Source organism: Indicator indicator, chromosome 3 (genome assembly GCF_027791375.1).
Source record: "Indicator indicator isolate 239-I01 chromosome 3, UM_Iind_1.1, whole genome shotgun sequence".
Lineage (NCBI taxonomy): Eukaryota > Metazoa > Chordata > Aves > Piciformes > Indicatoridae > Indicator > Indicator indicator.
This window is the reverse complement of record NC_072012.1, coordinates 11091252-11117637: the sequence shown is the minus strand read 5'-3', so window position 1 is coordinate 11117637 and position 26386 is coordinate 11091252. Positions and strand designations below refer to the sequence as shown.

The window sequence follows — 26386 nt, the reverse complement described above, 5'->3', positions numbered from 1 at the left end:
AACCCAAAATAATAATAATAAAGGAGCCTTTTAGGCACAGCTGTGTCCCACCTGATGTAAACAGAGGTTTGAGAAGCTTCCAAGTGGAGAAGGTTAAAGTTCTGTGCCCAGAACCAAGCCAACATTTTGCTGCTACAATGAGATGGTGGTGAGGGCTTTGTCCACAGATAGATACAACTTTGCCACAGAGTTAGATGGGAAAGAGAGATGGAGGGGGAAGGAAGGGGAATAAAGGGGATGCTGTCCACAATGATGGAGTGCTCAGAGTTGCTATTTTACCTTGATAGAATCAGGTTTGGGTGACAAGTATCACCTTCTACTTGAGCTCACCAGAAGCACAGAACTATGAAGGGTGGCTTACAAATGGTTAAAGAATACAAAGGTAAAGACACAGCTTGGTCAGTGAGTTAGCAAAGATCTGCACCAACGGCTACCAAAAACCAGGAGGGTTGGATCTGCCCTTTAGGGAGGTTAGTTAGGAAATCAAGTCAGTAATTAAGCCAGATTCTGGACAGCAGCCCCTAAGATGAGATCATTAACACATGATATCCCAAAAAAACAAAAAACCAAACCCCCGGAATCACCACCAGTGCAGAGCTCTTCAATCTCTCCGAGATGGGGATTACACAAAAGCAGGCCTTACAATATTGGATTTCCTTACAGTCTTCATTAAGTTCCTTAATATTCATATTGAGCCCATTTGCAATTTCTCCTAATTAACGAGATTCTCTCATTACTGCTGCTCCTCCTCGCCATAGATGTCGTTCTTCTTGCGCTTCATCTCCTCGAAGTCAAACTCTGAGCCCATCATCCTCTTGTAAATATCTTTGATGTCATCGCACGTCGTCTCGAAGTGAGTGGTGGCGTCGTAGGTGCGAGAGATGAAGATCTGCAAAGAGGTGAAGCTGACACTTGAGCTGCTCTCCTCACCCCCTCCAAGCTTACCCTCCCTCAGGGGTTACTCACCCCCTCCAAGGTTACTCCCAGGTTAGCCCTTCAGAGGTTACTCACCTCCTCCAGCTTAGCCCCTCAGAAGCTACCGACCCCCTCCACGCTTACCCCCCTCAGAAGCTACCGACCCTCTCCACGCTTACCCCCCTCAGAAGCTACCGACCCTCTCCACGCTTACCCCCCTCAGAAGCTACCGACCCTCTCCACGCTTACCCCCCTCAGAAGCTACCGACCCTCTCCACGCTTACCCCCCTCAGAAGCTACCGACCCTCTCCACGCTTACCCCCCTCAGAAGCTACCGACCCTCTCCACGCTTACCCCCCTCAGAAGCTACCGACCCTCTCCACGCTTACCCCCCTCAGAAGCTACCGACCCTCTCCACGCTTACCCCCCTCAGAAGCTACCGACCCTCTCCACGCTTACCCCCCTCAGAAGCTACCGACCCTCTCCACGCTTACCCCCCTCAGAAGCTACCGACCCTCTCCACGCTTAGCCCCTCAGAAGCTACCGACCCTCTCCACGCTTAGCCCCTCAGAAGCTACCGACCCTCTCCACGCTTACCCCCCTCAGAAGCTACCGACCCTCTCCACGCTTACCCCCCTCAGAAGCTACCGACCCTCTCCACGCTTACCCCCCTCAGAAGCTACCGACCCTCTCCACGCTTACCCCCCTCAGAAGCTACCGACCCTCTCCACGCTTACCCCCCTCAGAAGCTACCGACCCTCTCCACGCTTACCCCCCTCAGAAGCTACCGACCCTCTCCACGCTTACCCCCCTCAGAAGCTACCGACCCTCTCCACGCTTACCCCCCTCAGAAGCTACCGACCCTCTCCACGCTTACCCCCCTCAGAAGCTACCGACCCTCTCCACGCTTACCCCCCTCAGAAGCTACCGACCCTCTCCACGCTTACCCCCCTCAGAAGCTACCGACCCTCTCCACGCTTACCCCCCTCAGAAGCTACCGACCCTCTCCACGCTTACCCCCCTCAGAAGCTACCGACCCTCTCCACGCTTACCCCCCTCAGAAGCTACCGACCCTCTCCACGCTTACCCCCCTCAGAAGCTACCGACCCTCTCCACGCTTACCCCCCTCAGAAGCTACCGACCCTCTCCACGCTTACCCCCCTCAGAAGCTACCGACCCTCTCCACGCTTACCCCCCTCAGAAGCTACCGACCCTCTCCACGCTTACCCCCCTCAGAAGCTACCGACCCTCTCCACGCTTAGCCCCCTCAAAAGCTACCGACCCTCTCCACGCTTAGCCCCTCAGAAGCTACCGACCCTCTCCACGCTTAGCCCCTCAGAAGCTACCGACCCTCTCCACGCTTACCCCCCTCAGAAGCTACCGACCCTCTCCACGCTTACCCCCCTCAGAAGCTACCGACCCTCTCCACGCTTACCCCCCTCAGAAGCTACCGACCCTCTCCACGCTTACCCCCCTCAGAAGCTACCGACCCTCTCCACGCTTACCCCCCTCAGAAGCTACCGACCCTCTCCACGCTTACCCCCCTCAGAAGCTACCGACCCTCTCCACGCTTAGCTCCTCAGAAGCTACCGACCCTCTCCACGCTTACCCCCCTCAGAAGCTACCGACCCTCTCCACGCTTACCCCCCTCAGAAGCTACCGACCCTCTCCACGCTTACCCCCCTCAGAAGCTACCGACCCTCTCCACGCTTAGCCCCTCAGAAGCTAGCGACCCTCTCCACGCTTAGCCCCCTCAGAAGCTACCGACCCTCTCCACGCTTACCCCCCTCAGAAGCTACCGACCCTCTCCACGCTTACCCCCCTCAGAAGCTACCAACCCTCTCCACGCTTAGCCCCTCAGAAGCTACCGACCCTCTCCACGCTTAGCCCCCTCAAAAGCTACCGACCCTCTCCACGCTTACCCCCCTCAGAAGCTACCGACCCTCTCCACGCTTACCCCCCTCAGAAGCTACCGACCCTCTCCACGCTTACCCCCCTCAAAAGCTACCGACCCTCTCCACGCTTAGCCCCCTCAAAAGCTACCGACCCTCTCCACGCTTAGCCCCCTCAAAAGCTACCGACCCTCTCCACGCTTACCCCCCTCAGAAGCTACCGACCCTCTCCACGCTTACTCCCCTCAGAAGCTACCGACCCTCTCCACGCTTAGCCCCTCAGAAGCTACCGACCCTCTCCACGCTTAGCCCCTCAGACGCTACCGACCCTCTCCACGCTTACCCCCCTCAGAAGCTACCGACCCCTCCACGCTTACCCCCCTCAGAAGCTACCGAGCCCCTCCAGGCTTAGGCCCTCAGAATTTACTCACCTGGCTTTCAGTGCCCAAATCAGTTGGGGCAAACAGGTCACTGATGCTGACGAACCTGGAAGAGGGAAAGGAGAAAAAAAAAAAAAAAGAGCCTGAGAATGGTTGGAGTGTTGGTGACATCAGTGTGGGTGCTTCAGGGCACTACGCTGCCTTGTGAGACCACACCTCAAATTCTGGGTTCAGTTTTGGGCCCCTCACTCCAAGAAGGATATTGAAGTGCTGGAGTGGGTCCAGAGAAGGGTAACAAAGATGGTGAGGGGTCTAGAGCACAAGTCTGGTGAGGAGCAGCAGAAGGAACTGGGGCTGTTCAGCCTAGACAAAGGACACTGAGGGGAGAAATTCTGGCTCTCTGCAACTGCCTAAAAGGAGACTGGAGCCAGGTGGGGGTTGGTCTTTTATTCCAAGTTACAGGCTGAGAGGAAACAGTCTCAAGTTGCCCCAGGGGAGGTTTAGGTTGGACATGAAGAACAATTTCTTCCCCAAAACGGTTGTCAAGCCCTGGATCAAGCTGCCCAGGGCAGTGGTTGAATCATCACCCCTGGAAACATTTCAAAGCTCTGCAGATGTGGTGCTGAGGGCCATGGAATAGTGGTGACCTGGCAGTGCTGGATTAACGGTTGGATTCAATGATCTGAAAGGTCTCTTCGAACCAACCCCACTCTATGGCTCTGAGCAGCCAAGCTGCAGAGTTCCAACCCCGCTGCACAGCCCAGCGTCCTTCAGATCTCATTGGCCTTCATCTCAGGCCTAAGCACAAGCAGCAGAGAGGTGAGAAGGAAGAAAGGGGGCTCACTGAGGACCTACTTCTGCTCAATGGGCTCCAAGAGGTCCAAGGCGGGCTTGATTTCCTTCTCTGGGTCAGCAGTCTCCACGGTGGTGCTGGCAATGGCGATGTACTTGCCCTGTGCCGCCACGTTGTGTGCAGAGGAGATCATGCAGACATAGATGTCTGGGGACACACAGCAGGTGATCAGCAAGAGCCAGGCAAGACCAACACCTTGGACTAGGGCTGCCCTGGCCCCAAAGCCTCCTCGACCTCACACACTCATCTCCCTGCTCCCATGACGCTTTGTACCTCCTTCTCTGGTGTAGGACCACACTTGAATGAGGTCCATACTTGTCCAGCAGCCCTACCAGCTCTGTCTCTTGGCTGAGGAGCCTCAACATGACACTAAGCTCCCCAAAATCCAGTTTCCTGTGGCTGTGACGAATCCCAAAAGCCATTGGTGTCCCCAGGAGCCAGCCCACCCCTCTGATCAAGGGGGAGGAATCCTTTCTCATAGATTCACAGAACGGTTTGGGTCAGAAAGGACCTTAAAAATCCTCCCGCTAACCCAGGTCACTCAAGGCCTCATCCAAACTGCCTTGAACCCCTCCACAGAGGGAGAATCTACAGCCTCCCTGGGCAACCTGTTCCAGTGTTCTCCTGCATGCAGCCATCAGCCCCTCCTATAGCACCCTCAGGCTCCTCACCACTTCCGCCAGCCCAGGGCACTTCCTCCAGTGGGTTCCTCACACAGATTTCCGAACACAAGCACCCAGCTTCTCCTGCCTCCCCCACCACTGCTCTGTACAAAGCAGAGCCTGGCCAGGGCCTGAAAGGGCTTCTGGACAAGGACACAAACACTGCCACAGGAGCAGCAGAAATTGCCTTTTTCTGCTGGAGTCACATCTCACTGGACATCTAATCTGGTGAGGCCACACCTCAAAAAGTGGGTTCAGTTTTGGGCCCCTCACTCCAAGAAGGACATCGAGGGGCTGGAATGTGTCCAGAGAAGGGCAACAAAGCTGGTGAAGGGTCTGCAGAACAGGTCTGGTGAGGAGCAGCTGAGGAACCTGGGGTTGTTGAGCCTGGAGTAAAGGAAGTTGAGGGGACACCTCCCAGCTCTCTACATCTCCCTGAAAGGAGTTTGGAGCCAGATGGCTCCCAAGGAATAAGTGACAGGATGAAAAGAAACAGCCTCAGGTTGCCCCTGGGGAGGTTTAGGTTGGACACGAGGAACAATTTCTTCCCCAAAAGAGCTGTTGAGCCCTGGAACAGGCTGCCCAGGGCAGTGGTTGAATCATCACCCCTGGAGCTATTTCAAAGCTATGTAGATGTGGTGCTGAGGGCCACGCTTAGTGGTGACCTGGCAGTGCTGTATTAAAGGCTGGACTCAATGACCTTAGAGGTTTCTTCCCACCAAAACCATTCTGTGATCTGAACATGCGTTCAGCTCAAGGCCATTTGACAACCACCCTCAAGCCCAGCGAGGTGAGCCCCAGCAGCCCCCGCTCTCCACACACCTGATTTCCGGTTGACCTGGTTCTGTGGAATGATGATCTGGCAGGAGTTGGCATCGTTGGTGTTCTTGATGGGGTGGCTCAGAATGCAGATTACCCGAATCACTTGGCCCACCTTTGTCACACGGTCCGAGACGTAGCTGGGGTCACAGATGAGCTGTTTGCAGCGAGCCACCTGCAGAGGCACAGACCCTGAGTGACCTCCAGACACAGGCAGAGGTGAGGAACCAGATCAGCAGTGTCCAGTGACAGGATGAGGAGCACCGGGCACAAACTGGAACACAACAAGTTCCATCTAAACTTGAGGAGGAACTTCTTTAAGTTAAGGGTGACTAGAGCAGGCTGCTCAGATAGATGGTGGAGTCTCCATCTCTAGAGACATTCAAAACCCACCTGAACATGTGACCTTCTCTAGGTGGACTTGTCATGGCAGGGGAGTTGGACTCAATGATCTCCAGAGGTCCCTTCCAAGCCCTACCGTTCTGTGATTTTGAGTAACACCAAGAGCAGTTTTGAGTTGGCTCTTCTTGAATCAGGTTCTTATTTCACTGCCAGCAGGACACTTTGACTTGGGAAAGCCAAACCTCAGCACATTGCTCCTAGAAGGCCACATGCAGCTGCGTGATCACATCTTCTCCATGTCATTCAGCACATGGTTAAGCTCTAAACACTACAGAGTTCAGTCCTCCCAGTCTAGGACCGTAACTGCCTGCAGTCAAGGTGGAACCCAACAGACAGGAGTCCATCAGTTCCCCTTAGAACTCATTTTGACACCCAGAGTTCCAGATTTGTCCAACTTGAAGCCTCCAGGCTGCCTGCACTTGGGCACATCACTCTAGCATGGATTGTCACCTCTGCTGCTGGCCAGGACACATTATCAGAAGGAACACACTACCCTACCAGCAAGTGCTAGACTGTCCTGTGAAGCTCCTGCTCCAGCTGGGAGGGCATTTTTAGCTCCCAACACTCCCTAGCTTTCTATTACCAGGTTGAGAAGAAGCTGCAGAAAGGCTCCGTGCCAGCTCTGAGCTGCCAATGCCTCACGTAAAAGGCAGAGCTGGTTCCAAACCCATGTTAGAAACCAGCAAGCAGCTCCTTTCCAGTTCCACCAGCCTGATTAATTCCAAAGACAACCTTGCCACCTCATGGAGGTTTCATTCCAGCTCCTGGAGTGGGCCCACTGAGGAGTAAGACTCCCCACCATGTCTTAAGTTGGCATGGGGCAAAACAACTGGCCAAGCAGTGGTGGTCCTAGTGCTGCGGTGAGGAGTCTTCCGATGTGTTTGTTCAGACAGAAGACCAACAGCCTCAATTTTGAGAGGCACCACGTGGGGTGGGGGTTAAGGAAAGAATCAGAAGGCACCAACCTCTCCTTCAGACTTCACACCAACCACTTTGCCATTTTCTATCACGATCTCCTCGATGGGCTTGTTCAGCATGTAGGTGCCTCCATAGATAGCACTTAGCCTGCAAGAGCAAAGCCACCTGAGCACGTTCCTCAGGGCCACCTTGGCTTCTTAACAGCCCTTCCAGCCCATCCTGCTTCTGTTCCACTTGGACATACCCCATGAGAGGTTTTTAACCTCTTCAAAGTAACACCACTTAGACAATGCTGTCCTCTCTGTAAGGCATCAGGTGGTGTTTGGAGCAAGTCATGGGTGGAATTAACCCCAGCTAAGAAGAATCTGGTCAGTGCAACCCACAGTCCTACCAGTGTCTAAGACTTGCAGGCTACACCAGGTAGGCAAATCCAACATCTTTGCCCCCTCCCTGGAGGTGTTCAAGGCCAAGGTGGATGAAGACTTAAGCAACCTGATCTAGTGGAAGGTGTCCCTGCCCACGGAGAGTTGGAACTAGATGATCTTTAAGGTCACTTCCAACCCAAACTATTCCATGAACCTATGAAGAGAACCGTTAACAACCACAGAAATGTTCTTCCAGCATCACAGTCTGGAAGCCTGAGCACTGACTCCACACATCTGATGTCCCACAGTAGGGTTGAGAAAAACCACTCCTGGAGTCCAACCCCCAAAGTTCTCACCTTGCAAAGCCCTGGGGCAGCTCTCCCAGGCCGTAGAGCGGATAAAGGTAGGGGCTCTTCCCGTATCTAGCCAGCGACTCGCTGTAGAGCTTAATCCTGTTGATTGTTTCTTGGCATGGTTGATCTAGATAGCTGGAGAGGGTAGACACATGGGGTCAAGGTCTCACGAACCAAGACTTGGACTAGAACACACCCAAGACAGCAAAACATTTACTTCCCCTGAAGCTTCCTTCCTCACCACCCAGCTGCTCCTGGCAAGCACTTCCCTAGAAGTTCCCTTTTTTGGAGGGCTCAGTGTCACCAGGGGCGTTATCCAGGAAGGAGGTACCTCATTAACCCCAGGAACCCCAGAAGCAGAGGACCTGATATTTCAAGATTTATGGGGACATCCTACACTCAGAGCCTGTGCTGTAGGTTATCAGCACTCCAGCTAGCCCAGGAGGCCAAGAAGGCCACCAGCATGCTGGCTTGGAGTAGCAACAGTGTGGCCAGGGGCAGGGATTGTCCCTCCGGACAAGGCTGGGGACCAGAGCAAGGACTTTCCCCCTGGATGGGGCAACGGTTAGGCCACACTTCAAATCCTGGGTTTAATTTCGGGCCTCTCACTGCAAGAAGGAAGGGAGGAGCTGGAGCATGTTCTGGTAAGGGCAACGAAGGTGGTGAAGGGTCTGGGGAACAGGTCTTGTGAGGAGTGGCTGCAGGAACTGGGGGTGTTAGTCTGGAAAAAAGGAGGCTGAGGGGAGACCCCGTGGCTCTCTACAATTCCCTGAAAGGAGGCTGGAAGCAGGTGGGGGTTGGTCTCTTCTCCAATGGAAAAAGTGATAGGACAAGAGGAAAAGACCTCAGGTTGCCCCAGGGGAGGTTTAGGTTGGACACGAGGAACAACTTCTTCCCCTTGAGGGTTGGAACAGACTGCCCAGGGCAGTGTTGGAGTCCCCATCCCTGGAGGGGTTTCAAATCCAAGCAGATGTGGTGCTGAGGGCCACGGCTAGTGGTGACCTGGCAGTGCTGGGTCAGTGGTTGGACTCCATGACCCGAAAGGTCTCTTCCAAGCTCAGTGAGTGCACATCCAGGGGAAGCAGCAGAGGCAGCACTTACTCATCAGTCCTGTAGAGCGCCAGAGCGTGGCCTGTGAAGTCAATGACATCCTGCCCCAAGTCAAACTTCTTGTAGACATCACGCATGGTGGTCTTCTTGGGGTCCACGCCCTCGAAGGTGCGGGGGTCGTTCTCGTCGAAGTTGGCGACGTAGACCAGGAACTTCCGGAAGCGGCGCTTCTCGAACAAGCCCATCAGGCCTGCAAACCAGGGCATCCTCTCAGCACCCCACAGCTGCTCAGGGGCTCTTCCACTGCCATGCCTGGGCAACAACTGTCAGCTGCTTCCCACATCCCATTGCCACCTGGAACCTGGCCCTCAGCACTCTAACCAAGGTCTCTGTTCAAGCAGGAGACACCAGCATCTGCCATGAAGCAGCTCTCCTGCTGCTACACCACCAACTTTTCTCAAGGCATGGCTGAAGGCTTACATGTGCTACTTCCACACCAACATCTGCCCTAAGCCTCCACACAGACCTGTCCTGGTATAGACCAAGAGGTGGTACCACCAACTTTTCTCAAGGCATGGCTGGAGGCTTACATGTGCTACTTCCACACCAACACCTGCCCTAAGCCTCCACACAGACCTGTCCTGGTATAGACCAAGAGGTGGTACCACCAGCTTTTCTCAAGGCATGGCTGGAGGCTTCTACATGCTACTTCCAGCTGAGGGAAAGCCTGGAGAGCAGTTTCTGCTTAGCTCAGTGTAAAGCCCAACCTGATCTTCCCTAAGCAGAGACCTGTGTTTGGCATCTACCAGACTCAGTGGTGATCCAAGCTCCACCAAAGCAAATGCTGCTGTGCTCTCCTCACCAAGATACAAGCAGGTGCTGTGAGGGTGTTTATTTTACATGGATTAGAAGCCAGATTGGACTTGTTGAAACATGAATGTAGAGACAGCACCAAAGGCACCTCCTGCTATCTGCCAGTGAGAGTCTGAGGAGACCACTTACAAGACAGCAATGTGGCCAAATGGAAGGAACACCTGATTACTTCACAATCACCAAGAGTATCTGCCAGGCAGACAGCTCCAAGATACTAACAAGCCAGGTATTAAGAGCCTCATTCCCAGGATTCAATCTATCAGGAGACTTTTGATGCTACATCTGAAGCTCCTGGACCACCCTCTGCTACCCCCTAATTATTTCAGCACACAACTAGGAATGATCAGAAAGGTGAAATTTAGGTAGACAACCATTCAGACTGGAGGTAGATGCCACAGGTTGGAAGCAGTCATTCCTATCTGCCTGCTGATGAATGTCACCAACATTTTTCATACACAAATCCTACCTAGCAAGGGCCCAACGTGAAATGCTTATGGCAGAGCTGGGAGCAGAAGCCCCAGACGTAACCTCCCGCAGAGGTTAAGTACTGCCAGATTCTCACCAGATGAGCCACAGAATGAGCAGCTTGAAAGCTCCAAGAAAAGAGTAAATCAAGGCTCAGGAAGCTCGAGGCTCACACTCTAAGTGGTGTTTGAAGCCAGAAGAGATGTGGAAGACATCTGTGCTAAGCATGGCTTGATATTGAGATGGAGTCTACACACAGCACCACAGAAAGAGCATCAAGATCTTTCCTACATAAGCACAGGACATCCTGAGATGTGGGTGGCAGAGACCTTTGTCTAGAGATGGTAGCCTCAGGAGGAAGTAAGTAAGGTGGCAACTACTCACTGGATGCCAAAGCTTCTGCCTCAGTGGAAGGAACTTTGTAGATCTTCCCTCCCTTGTAGACGAAGCTCCCCTCGATCACCTTGAAGTCTAAGTAGCGAGTGACTTCTGTGTAGAGCAGCATCTTTACCAACTGACCTGGAAAGGAGGTTTGGCACAAGTCAACCAGCTAGTCTACAGCCAGGGGGACAGAGAGTTCTTCCAACACAGCAAACCCTTCAATGGCAGCACCACGTTCAACCCACACACAGCTCTTACACCCTGGTGTAACAGACAAGGTGTGGCAGGTACTCACTAGTGCAATTATGAGGTAGTTTTATAGGCTCCTCACGGCTTCCTTCTCACTCCTGTAGTTTGCAGCTCTCCCCTGAGTAAAAGCCATCCTGCAGCACGTTAATCCACTGCAGAGCATGGTTGCTCTTTGCTCCTTGTAGTTCCATCACACTCCACATGATAAACAAGGTTATGTCTTTGGAGCACAGCAGCTCCTCATCCTCTATTCACATCTAGCATGACCTAAGTGTTAGCTGTCATGGAATCACAGAATGGTTTGGGTTGGAAGGGACCTTTCAAGGTCATCTAGTTCAACCCCCCTGTTGTGGGCAGGGACATCTCAGACTAGAGCAGGTTGCTCAGAGCCCCAGACAACCTGATGTGGAATGCTTCCACATGGGACATCCACAGCCTCTCTGGGCAACCTGTTCCAGTGTCTCACCACCCTCACAGTGAAGAATTTCTTCTTTTTCTCCAGTCTAAATCTCCCCCCTTTTAGCCTCAAACCATTACCTCTCGTCCTGTCACAACAGACCCTGCTAAAAAGTCTGTCCCCAGCTTGCTTCTTGGCCCTTTTAAGTACTGAAAGGCCACCAGAAGGTCTCCCTGGAAGCTTCAATTCTCCAGGCTGAAGGACCTCAACTCTCTCAGCCTGTCCTCACAGCAGAGGCGTCCCAGTTCTGATCACCTTCATGATGATGATGATTACCCATCACATTGGTTTCACATTGGCTTGTCTAGCCAACTTAACCACAAACTAGCTGCTAGCTTGCAAAGGTCAACACATGTCCACTTATTGTCCCCACCAGCTGTCAAACCCCCAGTGGGCTGCTGTCCCTTAGAAATGCACCACAGTGCAAGCTGAGGCCAGAGGAAACAAACCTTGACTGGAATCTTGTATCAGGTCTTCTCCTGCACTAAACCTGTGTGTGGACTGACACTGCACATCTACCTCCTCGTGCTTCACAGACAAGAGATTCCAGGAGCAACTGGCTGGTGTCTGGAAAAAGGAGCTGCCCCAGACTTGCCTGAACTGGTAACCAATTCACCAAGAGTGGGTTTGGTCTAGAAGACCTTTCCCAGTGCTGGAATGCATAAAGACTGAGAATTTGTAGCACCACTAAGGGATGCCTGTGTCTGGAAGCCAGAAAACAGGAACAAAGGGGATTAAAGGACACCATGAAACCCACCACTTCTTCCTAAGCCATGGAATAACCACAAGGCACAAGTTCATGGCAGTAACTCTGGCTAGAAATTGTGTTTCATGGTCAGAGAGGACACTGGAAAAGAGATGTTCAGGCCTTCCAGACACACCAGTGATGCGTGCTCCAAGCAGGAGCTTCTCAGTTGGAAAGGTCCACAGCCAAAACATGCTACAGAGGAGAAGCTGTGGTGCTTGTGGCATGAGGCTAAGCTTAGGAAGCAGGTTTGGAAGCTGCTCAGCTCGCACTTACCGTTAGCCATAAGGAATTTTGGAATGAGGTCCACGTTCCAGTCTCTTCCTCGCCCCATCGATTCTGGTGGAGTTCCTGGCAGATTAAACCTTTTGTAGAGCTTCAAGAGAGAACACAAAGTGTGTTGTAGCAGAGGAAGTAACTATGGGTATAATTTCTCCCACACATGTAGACACTTTCCACCCCCACATCTCCTCAAGACGAACATTAAGCTGTTCACAGCAAGTTTCTGGGCAACATTTCAGCTCCCGCTTGAGTTTGGATGCAACACACAACACGTGCAGGGTCTCCCTACAGCAAGAATCAGGCACCATCACTCTGGCCTTTCTCTCTCCAAGGCTTGAAGCTTGGGAACTGCTGACCTTCTGAACCAAAATGCTGTTTAAGGTAGCTGATCTGCTCCAAACATCTGCTTCAGGAGAAGGCAGGATTCTCCCTATCCCAGATCATGGTCATCAACCTAAGTGCTTAACCTGGTTGAGCAGCAAGGAGAGGAGCCATTTCCTGACATCTCATGAATCAGCCATACCAACAGCTTTGGGGGTACAGCAGGATGTAAGCAGCGACCACACGAGGTGGCATCTATCTAGCTGCAAGTCCTCACAGACCAAGCACCAAGTGTAACATCACAGGGGACACAAATGCAGGCCATCAAGGGCAGCAGGAGTTAAGCCAAAATTTTAACATCTGGCTGTGGGGGATTAAAGCTCCTGTCAGCCTGACCTCAGTGCCAGGGAAGGTCATGGAGAAGATCATCTTGAGTGCCATCACACAGCACATGCAGGACAACCAGGCAGTCAGGCCCAGTCAGCACTGGATTATGAAGGGCAAGCCCTGCTCAACTAACCTCATCTCCATGCACAACAAGGTGACCACTTAGTGGATGAGGGGAAGGCTGTGGATGTTGTCTAGCTGGACTTCAAGTAAAGCTTTTGGCAGAACCTCCCACAGCATCCTCATGGAGGAACTGACTGCTGATGGCTTGGATGGGTTGAGGCATTGCTGGGTTAAGAACTGTCTGGGTGTCCAGGTCCAAAGAGTGGTGGGGAATGGAGTGCAATCCAGTTGGTGCCCGCTCACAAGTGGTGGTCCCCAGGGCTCAGTGCCAGTTCTGGTTTATGTCTTTATCAATGATCTGGACGAGTGATATGATGGCACCCTCAGTAAGTTTGCAGACAACACCAAGTTGGGCATGAGTGTTGATCTACTTCAAGGCAGGGAGGCTCTGCAGAATTTGGCCAGGCTGCATCAATGAGCTGAGGCCAATAGGATAAGGTTCAACAAGACCAAGTGCTGGGTCCTGCACTTGGGTCACAACAACCCCAGGAATGCTCCAGGATGGGGGCAGAATGGCTGAAACTGCCTGATGGAAAAGGACCTGTGGGTGTTGGTCAAGTGGCTGAAGATGAATCCGTGTGTGCCCAGGAAGCCAAGAAGGCCACCAGCATCCTGGCTTGGAGCAGCAGTACTGTGGCTAGGGGCAGGGATTGTCCCTCAGGGCCAGGTTGGGGACCAAACCAGGGACTGTCCCCCTGGACATGGCACTGGTGAGGCCACACCTCAAATCCTGGGTTTAGTTTTAGGCCTCTCACTGCAAGAAGGACATTGAGGAGCTTGAGCATGTCCACAGAAGGGCAACAAAGGTGGTGAAAGGTCTGGAGAACAGGTATGGTGAAGAGTGGCTGAGGGAACTGGGGCTGTTTAGTCTGGAAAAAAGGAAACTGAGGGGACACCTCCTGGCACTCTACAACTCCCTGAAAGGAGGTTGGAGCCAGGTGGGGGTTGGTCTCCTCTCCCACATAAGTGATAGAATGAGAGGAAACAGCCTCAGGTTGCACCAGGGGAGGTTTAGGTTGGATGTGAGGAACAACTTCTTCATGGAAAGGGTTGTCAAGCCCTGGAACAGGCTGCCCAGGGCAGTGGTTGAATCACCACCCCTGAAAAGATTTCAAAGCTGTGTAGATGTGATGCTGAGGGCCATGGTTTAGTGGTGACCTGGTAGTGCTGGGTTAATGGTTGAACTCAATCATCTTAAAAGGTCTCTTCCAACCAAAACGATTCTAAGTGCTGTGTGCTTCTGGGTTGGCAGCTACAGGCAATACCCACCAAGTACAAACACAAAGACACAGGCTTCTCCCCCACTGTTATCTGCTGTGGAAGCACCAGAGAACTATAGAACTGTTGAGCTTGGAAGAGCTCTCTGAGATCATCTAGTCCAACCTCTTGTCAAGCATTCCTACTCAAAGGAAAGCCCCTAGGAGTAAATTAGGAGTGCTGGAGATAAGGTCCCTTTATGTGCCAGGGAGGAGACACTAGGTGGGTGTCAGCCTCTGTACTCACATCCTCCAGAGGTGTAATGGATGCACTTTCTCCTCCGTAGTAGGAGTTCCGGTCCATGTGGAGAACCTTCTTTCCATTCACCGACATGATCCCGGAGAGGATGCATTCCTAGGCAGAGAGGAAGCAAGGGAGGTGTCAGCTGTGCTGGAGTCTCCTTTTGCCCAAGGATGTTCTCCCACAGAGCGTGTTCAGACAGCCTGCAGCATGTCTAGATGGGAAGGTTCCTGCAGAATCCTTTGGAAAGAACCCAACCAGTTGCCTCGCTGCAGAATTACGAGGTGCACCCAAAGCCTTCTAGCTGACAGAGATTAACCCCTTACTAGGCTTGTTGTCTCCTCTGGGTGAGCCAACCAAGAGGTGTGAACCACTCCACCTGAGCTCCCCTGAGGGCATTTCTGGGAGGTTCACGCTTTTGGACCAGATGAGGAAATTCTATACTCCTAAACCACCAGTTACCACTTACGGGTGACAGCAGGAGCACAATTCTGCCCTAGCCAGGCCACAGCTGGAGTTCTGGGCTCTCCACTTCAAGAGAGACAGGGAACTGGAGAGAGTCCAGTGGAGGCTACAAAGATACTGAAGGGCCTGAAGCATCTCTGTGAGGAGGAAAGACTGAGAGACCTTGGGCTGTTGAGCCTGGAGAAGAGCAGCCTGACTCCTGCCCTGTCACTGGACACCACTGACAAGGGGCACAAAAATGGAACTCAGGAGGTTTCATCTCAACATAAGGAGAAAATTCACTGCTGTGAGGGTAGTGGAGCCCTGGAGCAGGCTGCCCAGACAGGTTGTGGAGCCTCCTTCTCTGGAGAAATTCCAAACCCATGTGGATGTTGTGATGCTGGGTAATCTGCTATGGGTGCTGCTGCTTTAGCAAGGGGGTTGGACTGGATGATTTCCAGAGGTCCCTTCCAACCCCCACTATGCTGGAATTCTGAGAAGATATCTTACCTAGAGACATGCACAAGAGTCAACAGCTGCTCACAGAGGTCACAAAAACTAACATGAAGCCACCCAGGAGGTTTATCACCTCAGCAGACACTTTGCTATCCTTGCTATGCGCCAGCTGAGATTAAAACCACCAGGATTACTTGGAGCAGCAATCAGCTGCTATGTCTGAACACCACTCCAAGAGGCTAATTGCAGAGGGACACAAGTTGTAGCTTGCAGAGCCAGCTAAGAATCTGCAGAGCTAAATCCTCATTAAAACACAACTTTGCCACTAACCCGGTCACTGGACCCAGCACCCACAAGCCTAAGAGCTTAACAAAAACTTGAGGATCTGCATGTTTAGGAGACCTTATGGTGGAGCTTTTACTGCTCTTTCTTTTCTGCAGTTGAGTTCTCATTCGCCATCAGTGTTCATTAATTTGTAGGTCCCAGCCACAGCTCACCTTGTGTTTTATTCAGCCTCTAAAACCCCACATCCAGCTGCTGAGAGATGCCACCACTGCACATCTCCTTGCCCAGGAGATGTTCGTTCAAGAGAATTAGCAGCTTGTGGCTCTTCTTGCAAAGATCTACACCTCCATGAGATCCTTCATAGCTCAGGTTGGATCATCTAGTTCCACACCCCCCTCCCCCAACTATGGACAGGGACACCTCCTACTAGATCAGGTAGCTCAAGGCCTCATCCAACCTGGCCTTGAACACCTCCAGAGAGGGGGCATCCACAGCCTCCTTGGGCAACCTGTTCCAGTGTCTCATCACCCTCACTATAAAGAATTTCTTTGATAGGTACTCCATGTGCATCTTTCCCTGTGGAGTACTCAGGACCCCCCTCGTGCGTCACTTCCTCCCTGCTGTGACATGCAGGACCTTTACTTCAACCTGTGTCATGGCAACACTAGTGAACCTCACTCAGACAAACCTGCTCCATCCCTGGAAGCAGTCAAGGCCAAGTTAGATGGAACTCTGAGCAGTCTGCTCCAGTTCTGCTTGCTGCAGAAAAGTTGGAGTAGATGACCTTAAAAGGTCCCTTCCAACCCAAACCATTCTCCAATTCTAGGAAACCACTCAAAGCAAAACACCTCCATTGCCTCCCTGACTTGCAATTCCTAACCCTGCTAAATCCTCAGTGTAAAGGAAGCTTTTAAAGCTATCTGCAACTTCATCAGCCAAAGACAAACTCATGGTAAAGACAGCTTGCAGGAGGGTCTTTTGTCTACTCTGCTCTGCTGAGACCCCACCTGCAGTGCTGGGGCCAGCTCTGGAGCCCTCAGCATAGCAGTGACATGGACCTGTTGGAGTGGGGTGAGAGGAGGCCACAGCAATGATGGGAAGGCTGGAAGCCTCTGCTGTGAGAACAGGCTGAGAGAGTTGGGGTTGTTCAGACTGGAGAAGGCTCCAGGGAGACCTTCTTGGGAACTCTCAGAACTTAAAGGGGCCAAGAAGAAAGCCAAGGACAGACCTTTTAGCAGGGCCTGTTGTGACAGGACAGGGGGTGATGGTTTTGAAGTAAAAGAGGGAGATCCAGACTAGAGAGAAGGAAGAAATTTCTTCCACTGAGGTTGGTGAGACCCTGTCCCAGGTTGCCCAGCAAAGTGGTAGATGCCCCATCCCTGAAACCATTCCAGGCCAGGTTGCCTGGGGCTCTCAGCAACGTGCTCTTGTTGCAGATGTCCCTGCTGACTGAAGGGGGATTGGACTAGATAACCTTTAGAGGTCCCATCCAACCTAAAGTGTTCCATGATTCTTTTTTTTTTTCCCTCAACATCTGTAGGTGCATGGATGGTTGGCAGGACTTGCTAGTTTTGAACTTCCAGGTGGCAACAGGAAAAAACCTTCTCTGCTAGGAGAGCCAGGCACTGCTGAGCAGCCTGTTACCACCAAAGTGCCACAAAAATTCAGCCAAGGCCCTAAAGAACAAAGCTGCAGCTGCCTGCCTGGTGCATGACAAGAATGGGACACTCTTGAGTCTAATCCCTGAAGTTGTGGAAGACTTCACAGTCATGGGTGACAGCAAGGTTTCATGGTCACCACAGATCTTGAATTACCCACAGTGCTTTCCACAAAACTTCTGCATGACCCATCAGCTGCTCCTTCCAGCACCATACCTCCTCAGACTCCAGATCACTCATGTCCCTCCACTGCTTCACCACACCTTGAAGAAAGCAGAGGACCCCTATAGCAGACAAAACTGCACCATACTCTGAGTTAAGACCCTACTTGAGAGCACCATCAGCCCTTTGAGGCTAAGGAACCATATCAGTGAAAGCAGAGGTGGTTTTTATGGTGTCAGTTCAGATGTTAATGATTTACCACAGGCAACATGGGACTGACTATCAGACCAAGTGCATCTCCACTAGCCAGCATCATCATCTCAGTTAAACCACACTTCACTGAGCTCTAGGAGAAGGCTCTGGTTTGACTGTTTTATTCTCCCTGGAACATCTTCCAAAAACCTGGCAGACCATCTCTGCCAGATGGTAGTTTAAGACTGCCAGTGTCCACACTGGAGCTGAGCCATGAGGAAGCCAAGGAAGATTTCAAACCAACAGAAGTATCAATCAGAGGGATGAAGTTACAATTCAAGGGTGCAAAAGTTACATTCTGCAACATGTCCAGATGTCAGCTGATTTCCTTCACCCATTTGAAGAAGCTTCAAAGCATTTCTTGCTCTATCTTCTCAGCTTACTTCACTCGCTGCTTCCCAATGAGCCTGTATCTCTTACACAGCTTGCCTGCCCAAACTGCCTCTGTAACCCAGCACTGGTGAGGCCACATTGAATCCTGGGTTCAGTTTTGGGACCCTGCCTGCAAGGACATTGAAGTGCTGCAGTGTGTTCAGAGAAGGGCAATGAAGCTGGCGAAAGGTCTGGAGAAAAAGGTCTTGTGAGGAGTAGCTGAGGGAACTGGGCTTGTTTAGCCTGGAGGAGGCTGAGGGGAGACCTCATTGATCTCTACAACTCCCTGAAAGGAGGTTGGAGTGAGGTGGGGGTTGGTCTCTCTAGAGTGAGAAGAAATGGCCTCAAATTATGCCACGGGAGGTTTCAGTTGGATATCAGAAAAAATTTCTTTCCTGAAAGAGTGGTCAGACATTGGAACAGGCTGCCCAGGATGGTGATGGAGTCACCATCCCTGCAGGTGTTCAAGAAACGTGTGGACATGGCACTTTGGGACATGGTTTAATGGCCACAGTGGTGTTAGGCTGACAGTTGGACTCAATCCTAGAGGTCTTCTCCAACCAAAACAAATCTATGATTCTATGCCAGCATTCCTCTCAAGCAAATCTGAGTCCCAGCAGAAGATTTAAGATGTCTTAAGCACCTTTTACATCTTAATTCACACCCATTATGGTGATGGAGGTATCATGACACCTTTTCATCCCAGACTCACTGAACAGCTTCATTCTATCACCCAGGCTGACCGCAGAGTCGTGGAGTGTTCAAATTCTTTCACCCTCACTTCCCTTCACAGCTGATGAGGCAACAGCTCAGTCATAAAACACACGACAGGGACAATAGATTTATCCTCCCAGCTCAGCAATTCCTTTCTGGTTGCACTGGTGCAACCAGTCTGCATCTAGGAACTGCTTCATGTGTCATGATGTCATTTGGATCAGGGAGCAAGGAAAACAAACAGCCTGAGCTGACAAAGACAGAGTTTAAACTGCAATGGAAAAGGGCAAGCATCAGAGTTCAAATCTGGGTCTTTCTCATAGTATTAGCAGAGAATCATACAACAGTAGGGGTTGGAAGGGACCTCTGTAGATCATAGAGTCCAATCCCCCTGCCAAAGCAGGATCACCTAGGGCAAGTCACACAGGAGGGCATCCAGATGGGTTCTGAAAGTCTCTTAGAGAAGGAGACTCCACAACCTCTCTGGGCAGCCTGCTCCAGGGCTTCAGCATCTTCAAAGTAAAGAAGTTCCTTCTTCCTGTGTTCCAGTTTGTGTCCATTGCCTCTTGTCCTACCAGAGGCCGCCACTGAAAAGAGACTGGCCCCTTCTCAACACCCACCCTTCAGATATTTGTAAATATTAACAAGATCTCCTTCCCGCCCCAGGCCTCTCAGCCTTTCCTCATCATACAGATGTTCCAGCCCCTTCACCACCCTCACAGCCTCTGTTGGACACTCTCTGGTATATCCCTGTCTGAGGGAGGACAGAAATGGACACAATACTCTAGATGTGGCCTCACCAGGGCAGAGCAGAAGGGGAAGAAGAACCTCTCTTGACCTGCTGGCCACATAAACTATAAATATCAACAGCACACAAACGGGTAAAACTGAGCTGCTGCTGACAGTGGGAAGGGCATCAAGACAGAGCAGGGAAGAACTCCAGGTATCCAGTTGAGGTTGAGCACCTCCACCTCAAATGACAGCTGGTACAAATAACAGTCACGTTGTGCCACTAGAATCCTCAGCTCAGGCAGCTCAGGTTACACCAGGCTCCCCAGGGCTGCTGCTGTTCTGCTGCTGAATGAATGACAGAGCAAGTCAGACCGATCGATGTTGGCTGCGGCGCAGCTCGGCTGCTGCAAATGGCCGCAGAGCGCAGCAGCAGAGAGCAGCGTGCAGCAGAGAGGTAGAGACAGGATGTTCCTCACGAATCCATGGGGAAGAAAAACAGGAATAAGGGGTAAAATCATGGAGTTGTGTCAGTTGGAAAAGACCTCTGAGATCACCGAGTCCAACCATCAGCCTAACACCACCATAGCCATTAAACCACGCTCCAAAGTGCCGTTTCCACACGTTTCTTGAACGCCTCCAGGGACAGTGACTCCACCACCATCCTGAGTAGCCTGTTCCAGTGCCTGACCACTCTTGCAGGAAAGAAATTCTTTCTAATCTCTAACCTAAACCTCTCCTGGCACAATTTGATGCCATTTCCTCTCATTCTATCATCTGATACTAGGGAGAAGAGACCGACCCCCACCTCACCACAACCTCCTTTCAGAGAGTTGCAGAGAGCAGCAAGGTCTCCCCTCAGCCTGCTCTTCTCCAGACTCTGCTAACTCAAGAGATACTGGTGTTCCCATGCTTGTTTCAGCCCACCAGCTCTTCCCCTGCTTGCACAAGCTGCTCACAACTGGACCTTCTGCACGCAGAAGCCCTCAGTGACTGAGGGATGCAATAAGGTTTACATGGACCTTCTCCAAGTAGGGCAGCAGCTCAGAAAGGCTCAAACTGGTGGAAACTTGAGCCAATGCAGGGCCATCTAACAGGACTAAAGGGAGGACTCTGCTCAAAACATTGTGCAAAAGCCCTCTGAGAACACGCTCTGGCACAGCAAGAGATCTTTCTTAGACAGGGTCCGACCAGTGGTGAGCAAGAGGTTGCACACAGCTTGTTACCATCACCCAGGCTATTCCACCTCATATTCACCTATGAGGACAGGCTGAGGGAGTTGGGTCTGTTCAGTCTGGAGAAGAGAAGGCTCCAGGGAGACCCCATAGTGGCCTTTCAGTACCTGAAGGGAACCACAGAAAAGTTGGAGAGGGACAATTTGTAAGTCCTGTGGTGATATACAAAGGGCAATGATTTGAAACTGGAGTAGGGGAGATTTAGATTGGACATTAGGAAGAGTTCTTTACCAGGAGGATGGTGAGACACTGGAACAGGCTGCCCAGAGAATTTGTGGACATCTCATCCCTGAAGTGTTTTAAGACCAGGCTGGATGAGGCCTTGAGAAACCTGGTCTAGTGGGAGGTGTCCCTGCCCATGGCACGGGGTTTGGAACTCGATCTTGATGGTCACTTCCAGATCAATCCATTCTATGATTCTGTGATGGAATCCATCTACTACAACAGACTCCAAGAAGCAAGACTTAAAGCTCTGCTTAGCTGTAAGTAAAAGCAACTACTTGCTGCACTGGCACAACCAAGGGATGATGCAAAGGGCAGTGACACTCCACTTGGACCTAGAAGTCACTCTGATTTTTTTTTTTTTTATGTAGGTTCTTCAAGCCATGAGGCTGGTGTCTCTACAATTAAGTCTATTTTGAAGCAGACTTTGGTTACTTTGGTCCTTCAGAAAGTGAAGGTGTATCTTTGCAATAGGCTTATGCAGCTTTAAGGTTGGTGGAGGCAGCTGGCAGGTAAGAAGATTAGTGCCTGCAACCAGAGAAAACCCAGCAGGAACATAGTGTTCATCTACTGGGACTAACAAGATAAGTTTAATTATACCCAAAATTCAAATCAAATAACCCACATTGTCTGGAGCACAGAAAGAAGATAACAAACAGCTGTCACAGGGGACAACATCCCACTCCTGAACTTCCTGGTGAGCAAGCACCAAGCCATTTCCAGACCAGAGAGGTGGAAATTGAAAGTGAGATGAAAACACCAGTCTGAAAAATAAAAACACTGGGTGTTCTCCAGCCTGGAAAGACATTCTCCAGCTTTGCTGATTACCCCTCCATATTAAAAGCAGGTTTGTGCAGTAGGTCTGGGACAGGATGCTGAAATGCACGATGCACACAGCAAGCCCAAGACAAGGAGCTCAAAGACATTAAGAAGCAATTGTCCCCATGGTCTCAGCACTGACGAGGCCAAACCTCAAATCCTGCATTCAGTTTTGGGCTCCTCACTCCAAAAAGGACATTGAGGGGCTGGAGCATATTCAGAGAAGGGCAATGAAGCTGGTGAAGGGCCTGGAGAACAGGTCTTGTGAGGAACAGCTGAGGAAACTGGGGTTGTTGAGCCTGGAAAAAAGGAGGCTGAAGGGAGAGCTCCTCACTCTCTACAAATCCCTGAAAAGAGGTTGGAGTCAGGTGGGGTTGTTCTCTTCTCCCAAGGAACAAGTGATAGGACAAGAAGAAAGTGCCTCAAACTGCACCAGGAAAGGTTTGTGCTCCTGCACAAACTCCAAAATGGTTTGGTCTGGGAGATGTTCAAATGATAGGACAGTAAGAAATGGCCTCAAGTCGTGCCAAGGGAGGCTTAGGTTGGACATGAGGAACAATTTCCTTCCCAAAAGGGTGGTCAAGGCCCAGATCACACTGCCCTGGGCAGTGGTGAAGTCCCCATCCCCAGACAGATTTCAAAGCTGTGCAGATGTATTGCTGAGGGCCATGGTTTAGTGCTGGGTTAATGGTTGGATTAGATGGTCTTAGAGGTCTCTTCCAACCAAAACAATTCTGTGACTGTAAGACTTGAGCAACTCGGAGGAGCCATTCCCTGCAGCACCTCCAGGATACAGTAGCTGGAAGACCTACCAGCTCCCATGTCAGAACAGCCAGATGCACCAGCACCTTGCAAACACCTGTCCTGTAGTGAGCACCCATAGCATAACACTTCACCACCACTCAATGCACAGGATTGAGAGGATCTCAGCTCTCATCTGCACACTGTGATGTTAATTACACTTCATTTAAGCTTGAAGCAGTCTTATCAGCAGTAATTCAGGATTAAAAATACTCTGGGATTATTTTTCCCAGTGGTGCTAAGACATCTTTACAAGATTGGCACTGCAATGGGGTCTCCAATCAGCATAGATAAAGGAAAAAGTTAAAATACATTAGTGCCAGTAACCCCAGTCCTAAAGCTGCCTGAGCTCTTCCTTACTGGTTGAAGAAGAGATTAGCACCTGAAATATTCACGTTGTGCTCTTAGATCCATCAACAGTGGGGTTTATGTGCATGTCACCTCTCCAAAATGGTCCTACAGCTATTTTATGGGCTTTGTACCAGTCCTACTGACAGATGCTGGAACAAGTCAACTGTAACTCTCACGGGACATGATATAAAATGGGCACAACCCAGCAGGTAGCCTGGTAGAGAGGCACAGTGCTCAAATGAGACCCCCAGTTTAGCTCACTCTGTTCCAGCAGCATCAAGACTGGTACTTGAGGTGCAAGTCAAGCTTTTCAGATAGGAGACAAGCTCACTGAGCTACAACAGCCTGACAGGACTCCACCACTACAGCCCACCTGTAAGGGCCAGCTTGAAAGAAAGGCTGGCTGAAATCATCATAAGTTTCATGACAGCTCTTTGGAAAAGGAAAGGAAAGGAATACCAGAAATGTGTTTACGCAGCATGTTTTCCAGTTCCTTCTCCTCAGGAAGCCCAACTCTGCCACCACACCAAAGCTGGAGTAGCAACCATCAAGCTACCACTTTAATGCCTTATCTGACTACAAGAACAGTTTCTGCAGCCCAGGCTGAACCAGGCTCTGCTCCAACACTACTCATGATCTACCATGGTTGAGCCAACCATGGGGAATGGGGATGGGGAATGTCCTGGCTGGACCAGGACTTCTGGTTTCCATTCACTCACTTCTCCACACAAGCTGCTCAACTCAAGACGAAGCCCATCCTGCTCTAATTGGTATTTCAGAGGTAAACTCTGCACAGCAGAAGCAAAATACTCCAGAATGCTTTCAGGCTGTGGAGTTTGGTCAAGCAGTACCTTAAGACAGGGCCCTGATTTATTCCTTTTTAACTCAACTGCTGATCATTAGCATGAGCTTGTCTTAAGAGTGATTTCACAAGAGGCCTTTTGTCAAATTTACATTGGCATTTGTCAGTTGGAGATTAAGCAGGGTGCTTACCAACTTGATACCACAGCTCACTCTAAAGCATAAATTTACATTTTAATGGAACTGGGAATCTATTTGAGGCCCCTTCACTAGAAGCTCATTATAATTTCACCTCCCCAAAAAAGCCCCTTTCCCTGCTTGGCTGAGCCAGAAACAGGTTTTAGGACAGAACTGCAGCTTTCCCTCTCAAAGACATGAAGCTTTCAGCTCCTAATTCGTTCTTCCTGCCTCAAAGAAGACCTTGAGAGAGAAAGGAATGAAAGCAACCAGGAAAGTTGGGTTTACCCTAGGGGAGTAGCTGGGAAGATGCTTCTCACACTCTGCAACATTTCTTTTTGTGCCACATCCTGGGTTTGTTGCCCTTATTCCCATACTCAAAACAGGGGAATGATGATGATAACCAACCAGATCTGCCTTCAGCAGCCATGTGCCCGGCTCCTGTCAGCAGACAGGATGGATGGCAGCGCCTCCATCAATCACAGCACCAAAAACCACAGTAGGAAGCAGATCTATTTCTAATGACCATGCCTAGGGGAAGTGGGGGAGATCCCTCAGGGCCAACCCCAAAGATCTCTCTTTGTCTAGTCACCTTTTCCCATTAGCAGGAGGAAAAAACAGCAGGAAAGGCTATTTAACAGCAAGGGAAAAAACCTTTCCTCCATATTGGATTTTCTTTCCCCCCACCCCCTCCTTCCTCAAACAATGCCTCTTATTTGTAACCTGCAATCCACCTTTCATCTCCCTTCTCAACCTGCAGTGGTGTCCATGCTTGAAGGAAGGCAGGAACCAGAAGAAATCCCCTGAAAACCTCACAAGCAGCAGCTCTGCCATTTTTATGTCTCTTTTACTCCCCTACATCGGCAGCCAGCAGTGCTGCATGCTCCACAATAGGACAAAGCCCCACCGTGGCTCATCCCCTTCTCCCTGCAGCACCCCCCAACCGCCATTAGCTGTCAGCTTTCCTCAGGGATGACTGAGATGAAAAGACAACATAGGAAAGGATGTGATTTTTGGAGGGGGGAGGATGGTAATTGGACAAATTTGACAGGCGCGCAGGACTCGCCCGCCTCCCCATCCCCCTCCTGCTGCAGTCAGGGCTGGATGAAGAGCCGAAGGCTGCAAAGGCGGAGCAGGGATGGAGAAGGAAAGGGAGGGGGGGAGGATAAACCAGGTTTGCCTCCACCCTAAGCTGAGCTCAGCTCTGGGAAGGGCACAGCTCCATGGTGGACCTGCAGCCACCTCGGGTTTTGGGTAGGGGGAGGTGCAGGGGAAAAGCAAATAATAAATAAATCAAATAAATAAAAAGCAAGCAGTAAATCCCTGCTGGCGTTTTATTGTCTGTTGTCCCTCTGCTAAACAACTGCATTTCCTGGGGCCTCTTTCAACACACATGCACACACCCTCCAAAGCAGAGAAGCGGGGATCAGGGGGCCTCCTAGGAGATGGGCTCAGCCCCGGGTTGGCGGGGGGGGGGGGGGGGGCTGGGGCACAAATCCAATCACGGGGTGTTATAATCCCAGAAAAACCCAGAACTCAGCCCATGGGGTCTAGTTAGGGTGGGGGGAAAGGACCCAAGACGGGGATTGGGAGGGATCAAAGCAGTAGCGGGTGAAATAGTGGTGAGGGAGAAATGATAATTAGGTAGGGGTAAAGACCCATATGCCTGGGGTGGGAGGGAGGGAACAGAATCCAGGCACCCCAGGGCAGTATTTGGAGGGGAAGGAAAAACCCAGATACCCCAGGGTAATATTTTGGGGGGTGAGAAGTAGAAACCTAAAACCCCCCGGGTGATATTGGGATAGGGAAACAGGACTCCAGGCATGCCAGGGTAATACTAGGGGGAAGGAGGGTAGAAACTCAAACACCCCCAGGTAATAGTGGGAGGGGGGCAGGAAGGAGGAGCAGAAATTTAGGTACCCCGGGACAATATTTTAGAAGCGTACTCAGGGTAATATTGGGGGGGGGAAGGCAGAAGCCATACAGGCACCCCAAGGTAATAGTTGGGGCTGAGGGGGGAACCCAGGCACCCCATTTGGCGGGAGGAAGGCTATGACGGTAAGGTGACAGAACAAGAAAAGGACAAAAAAGCCACAAGGGCTTGGGATGGAGAAGGATGATAATCAGGTGAGACACTAGGGAAGGGACCCAGCATCCAGGAGAGAGAACCAGGACCCGGGTACCGGCTGGGGGGGCGCAGCCCCCGAGGCTGGGGGGGGGGTGACAATCAGGTGACAGACGGGCAAAAGGCCACCGGCGCCTGGAGGGAAGCGAGGATCAGCACCGGCGTGAGGGATGGGGGTGGGGGGGAGTGTTGGGGACGAGAAGCAGGCAGGTTCTAATGGGAAGGGGAGGATGGGGTGGGGGGGGGGAACCGCGGGGCGGGGCAGGGCGGCGGCCGCCCGCGGCAGGCCTGAGGCCCAGGCGGGCGAGCGGCGGCGGCTCCTCCTCACCGTGAGGCCGGTGCCCAGCACGATCACGTCGTATTCCTCATTCATGGCGGCGCGGGGGAGGGAAGA

The 26386-nt window shown here is 51.5% G+C and overlaps 1 protein-coding gene across 1 annotated transcript; it reads right to left on the bottom strand.

Annotated features, from left to right (window-relative positions):
- GDI2 (GDP dissociation inhibitor 2) lies at positions 1-26386 on the bottom strand. Its single transcript, XM_054399536.1, has 11 exons — positions 26321-26386; positions 14396-14503; positions 12056-12155; positions 10332-10466; positions 8661-8859; positions 7563-7694; positions 6889-6988; positions 5525-5696; positions 4043-4187; positions 3239-3293; positions 1-889 (listed from the first exon to the last, which is right to left on the bottom strand). The coding sequence occupies exons 1-11, from the start codon at positions 26363-26365 to the stop codon at positions 734-736; spliced, it is 1347 nt and encodes a 448-aa protein (XP_054255511.1). The 5' UTR covers positions 26366-26386; the 3' UTR covers positions 1-733.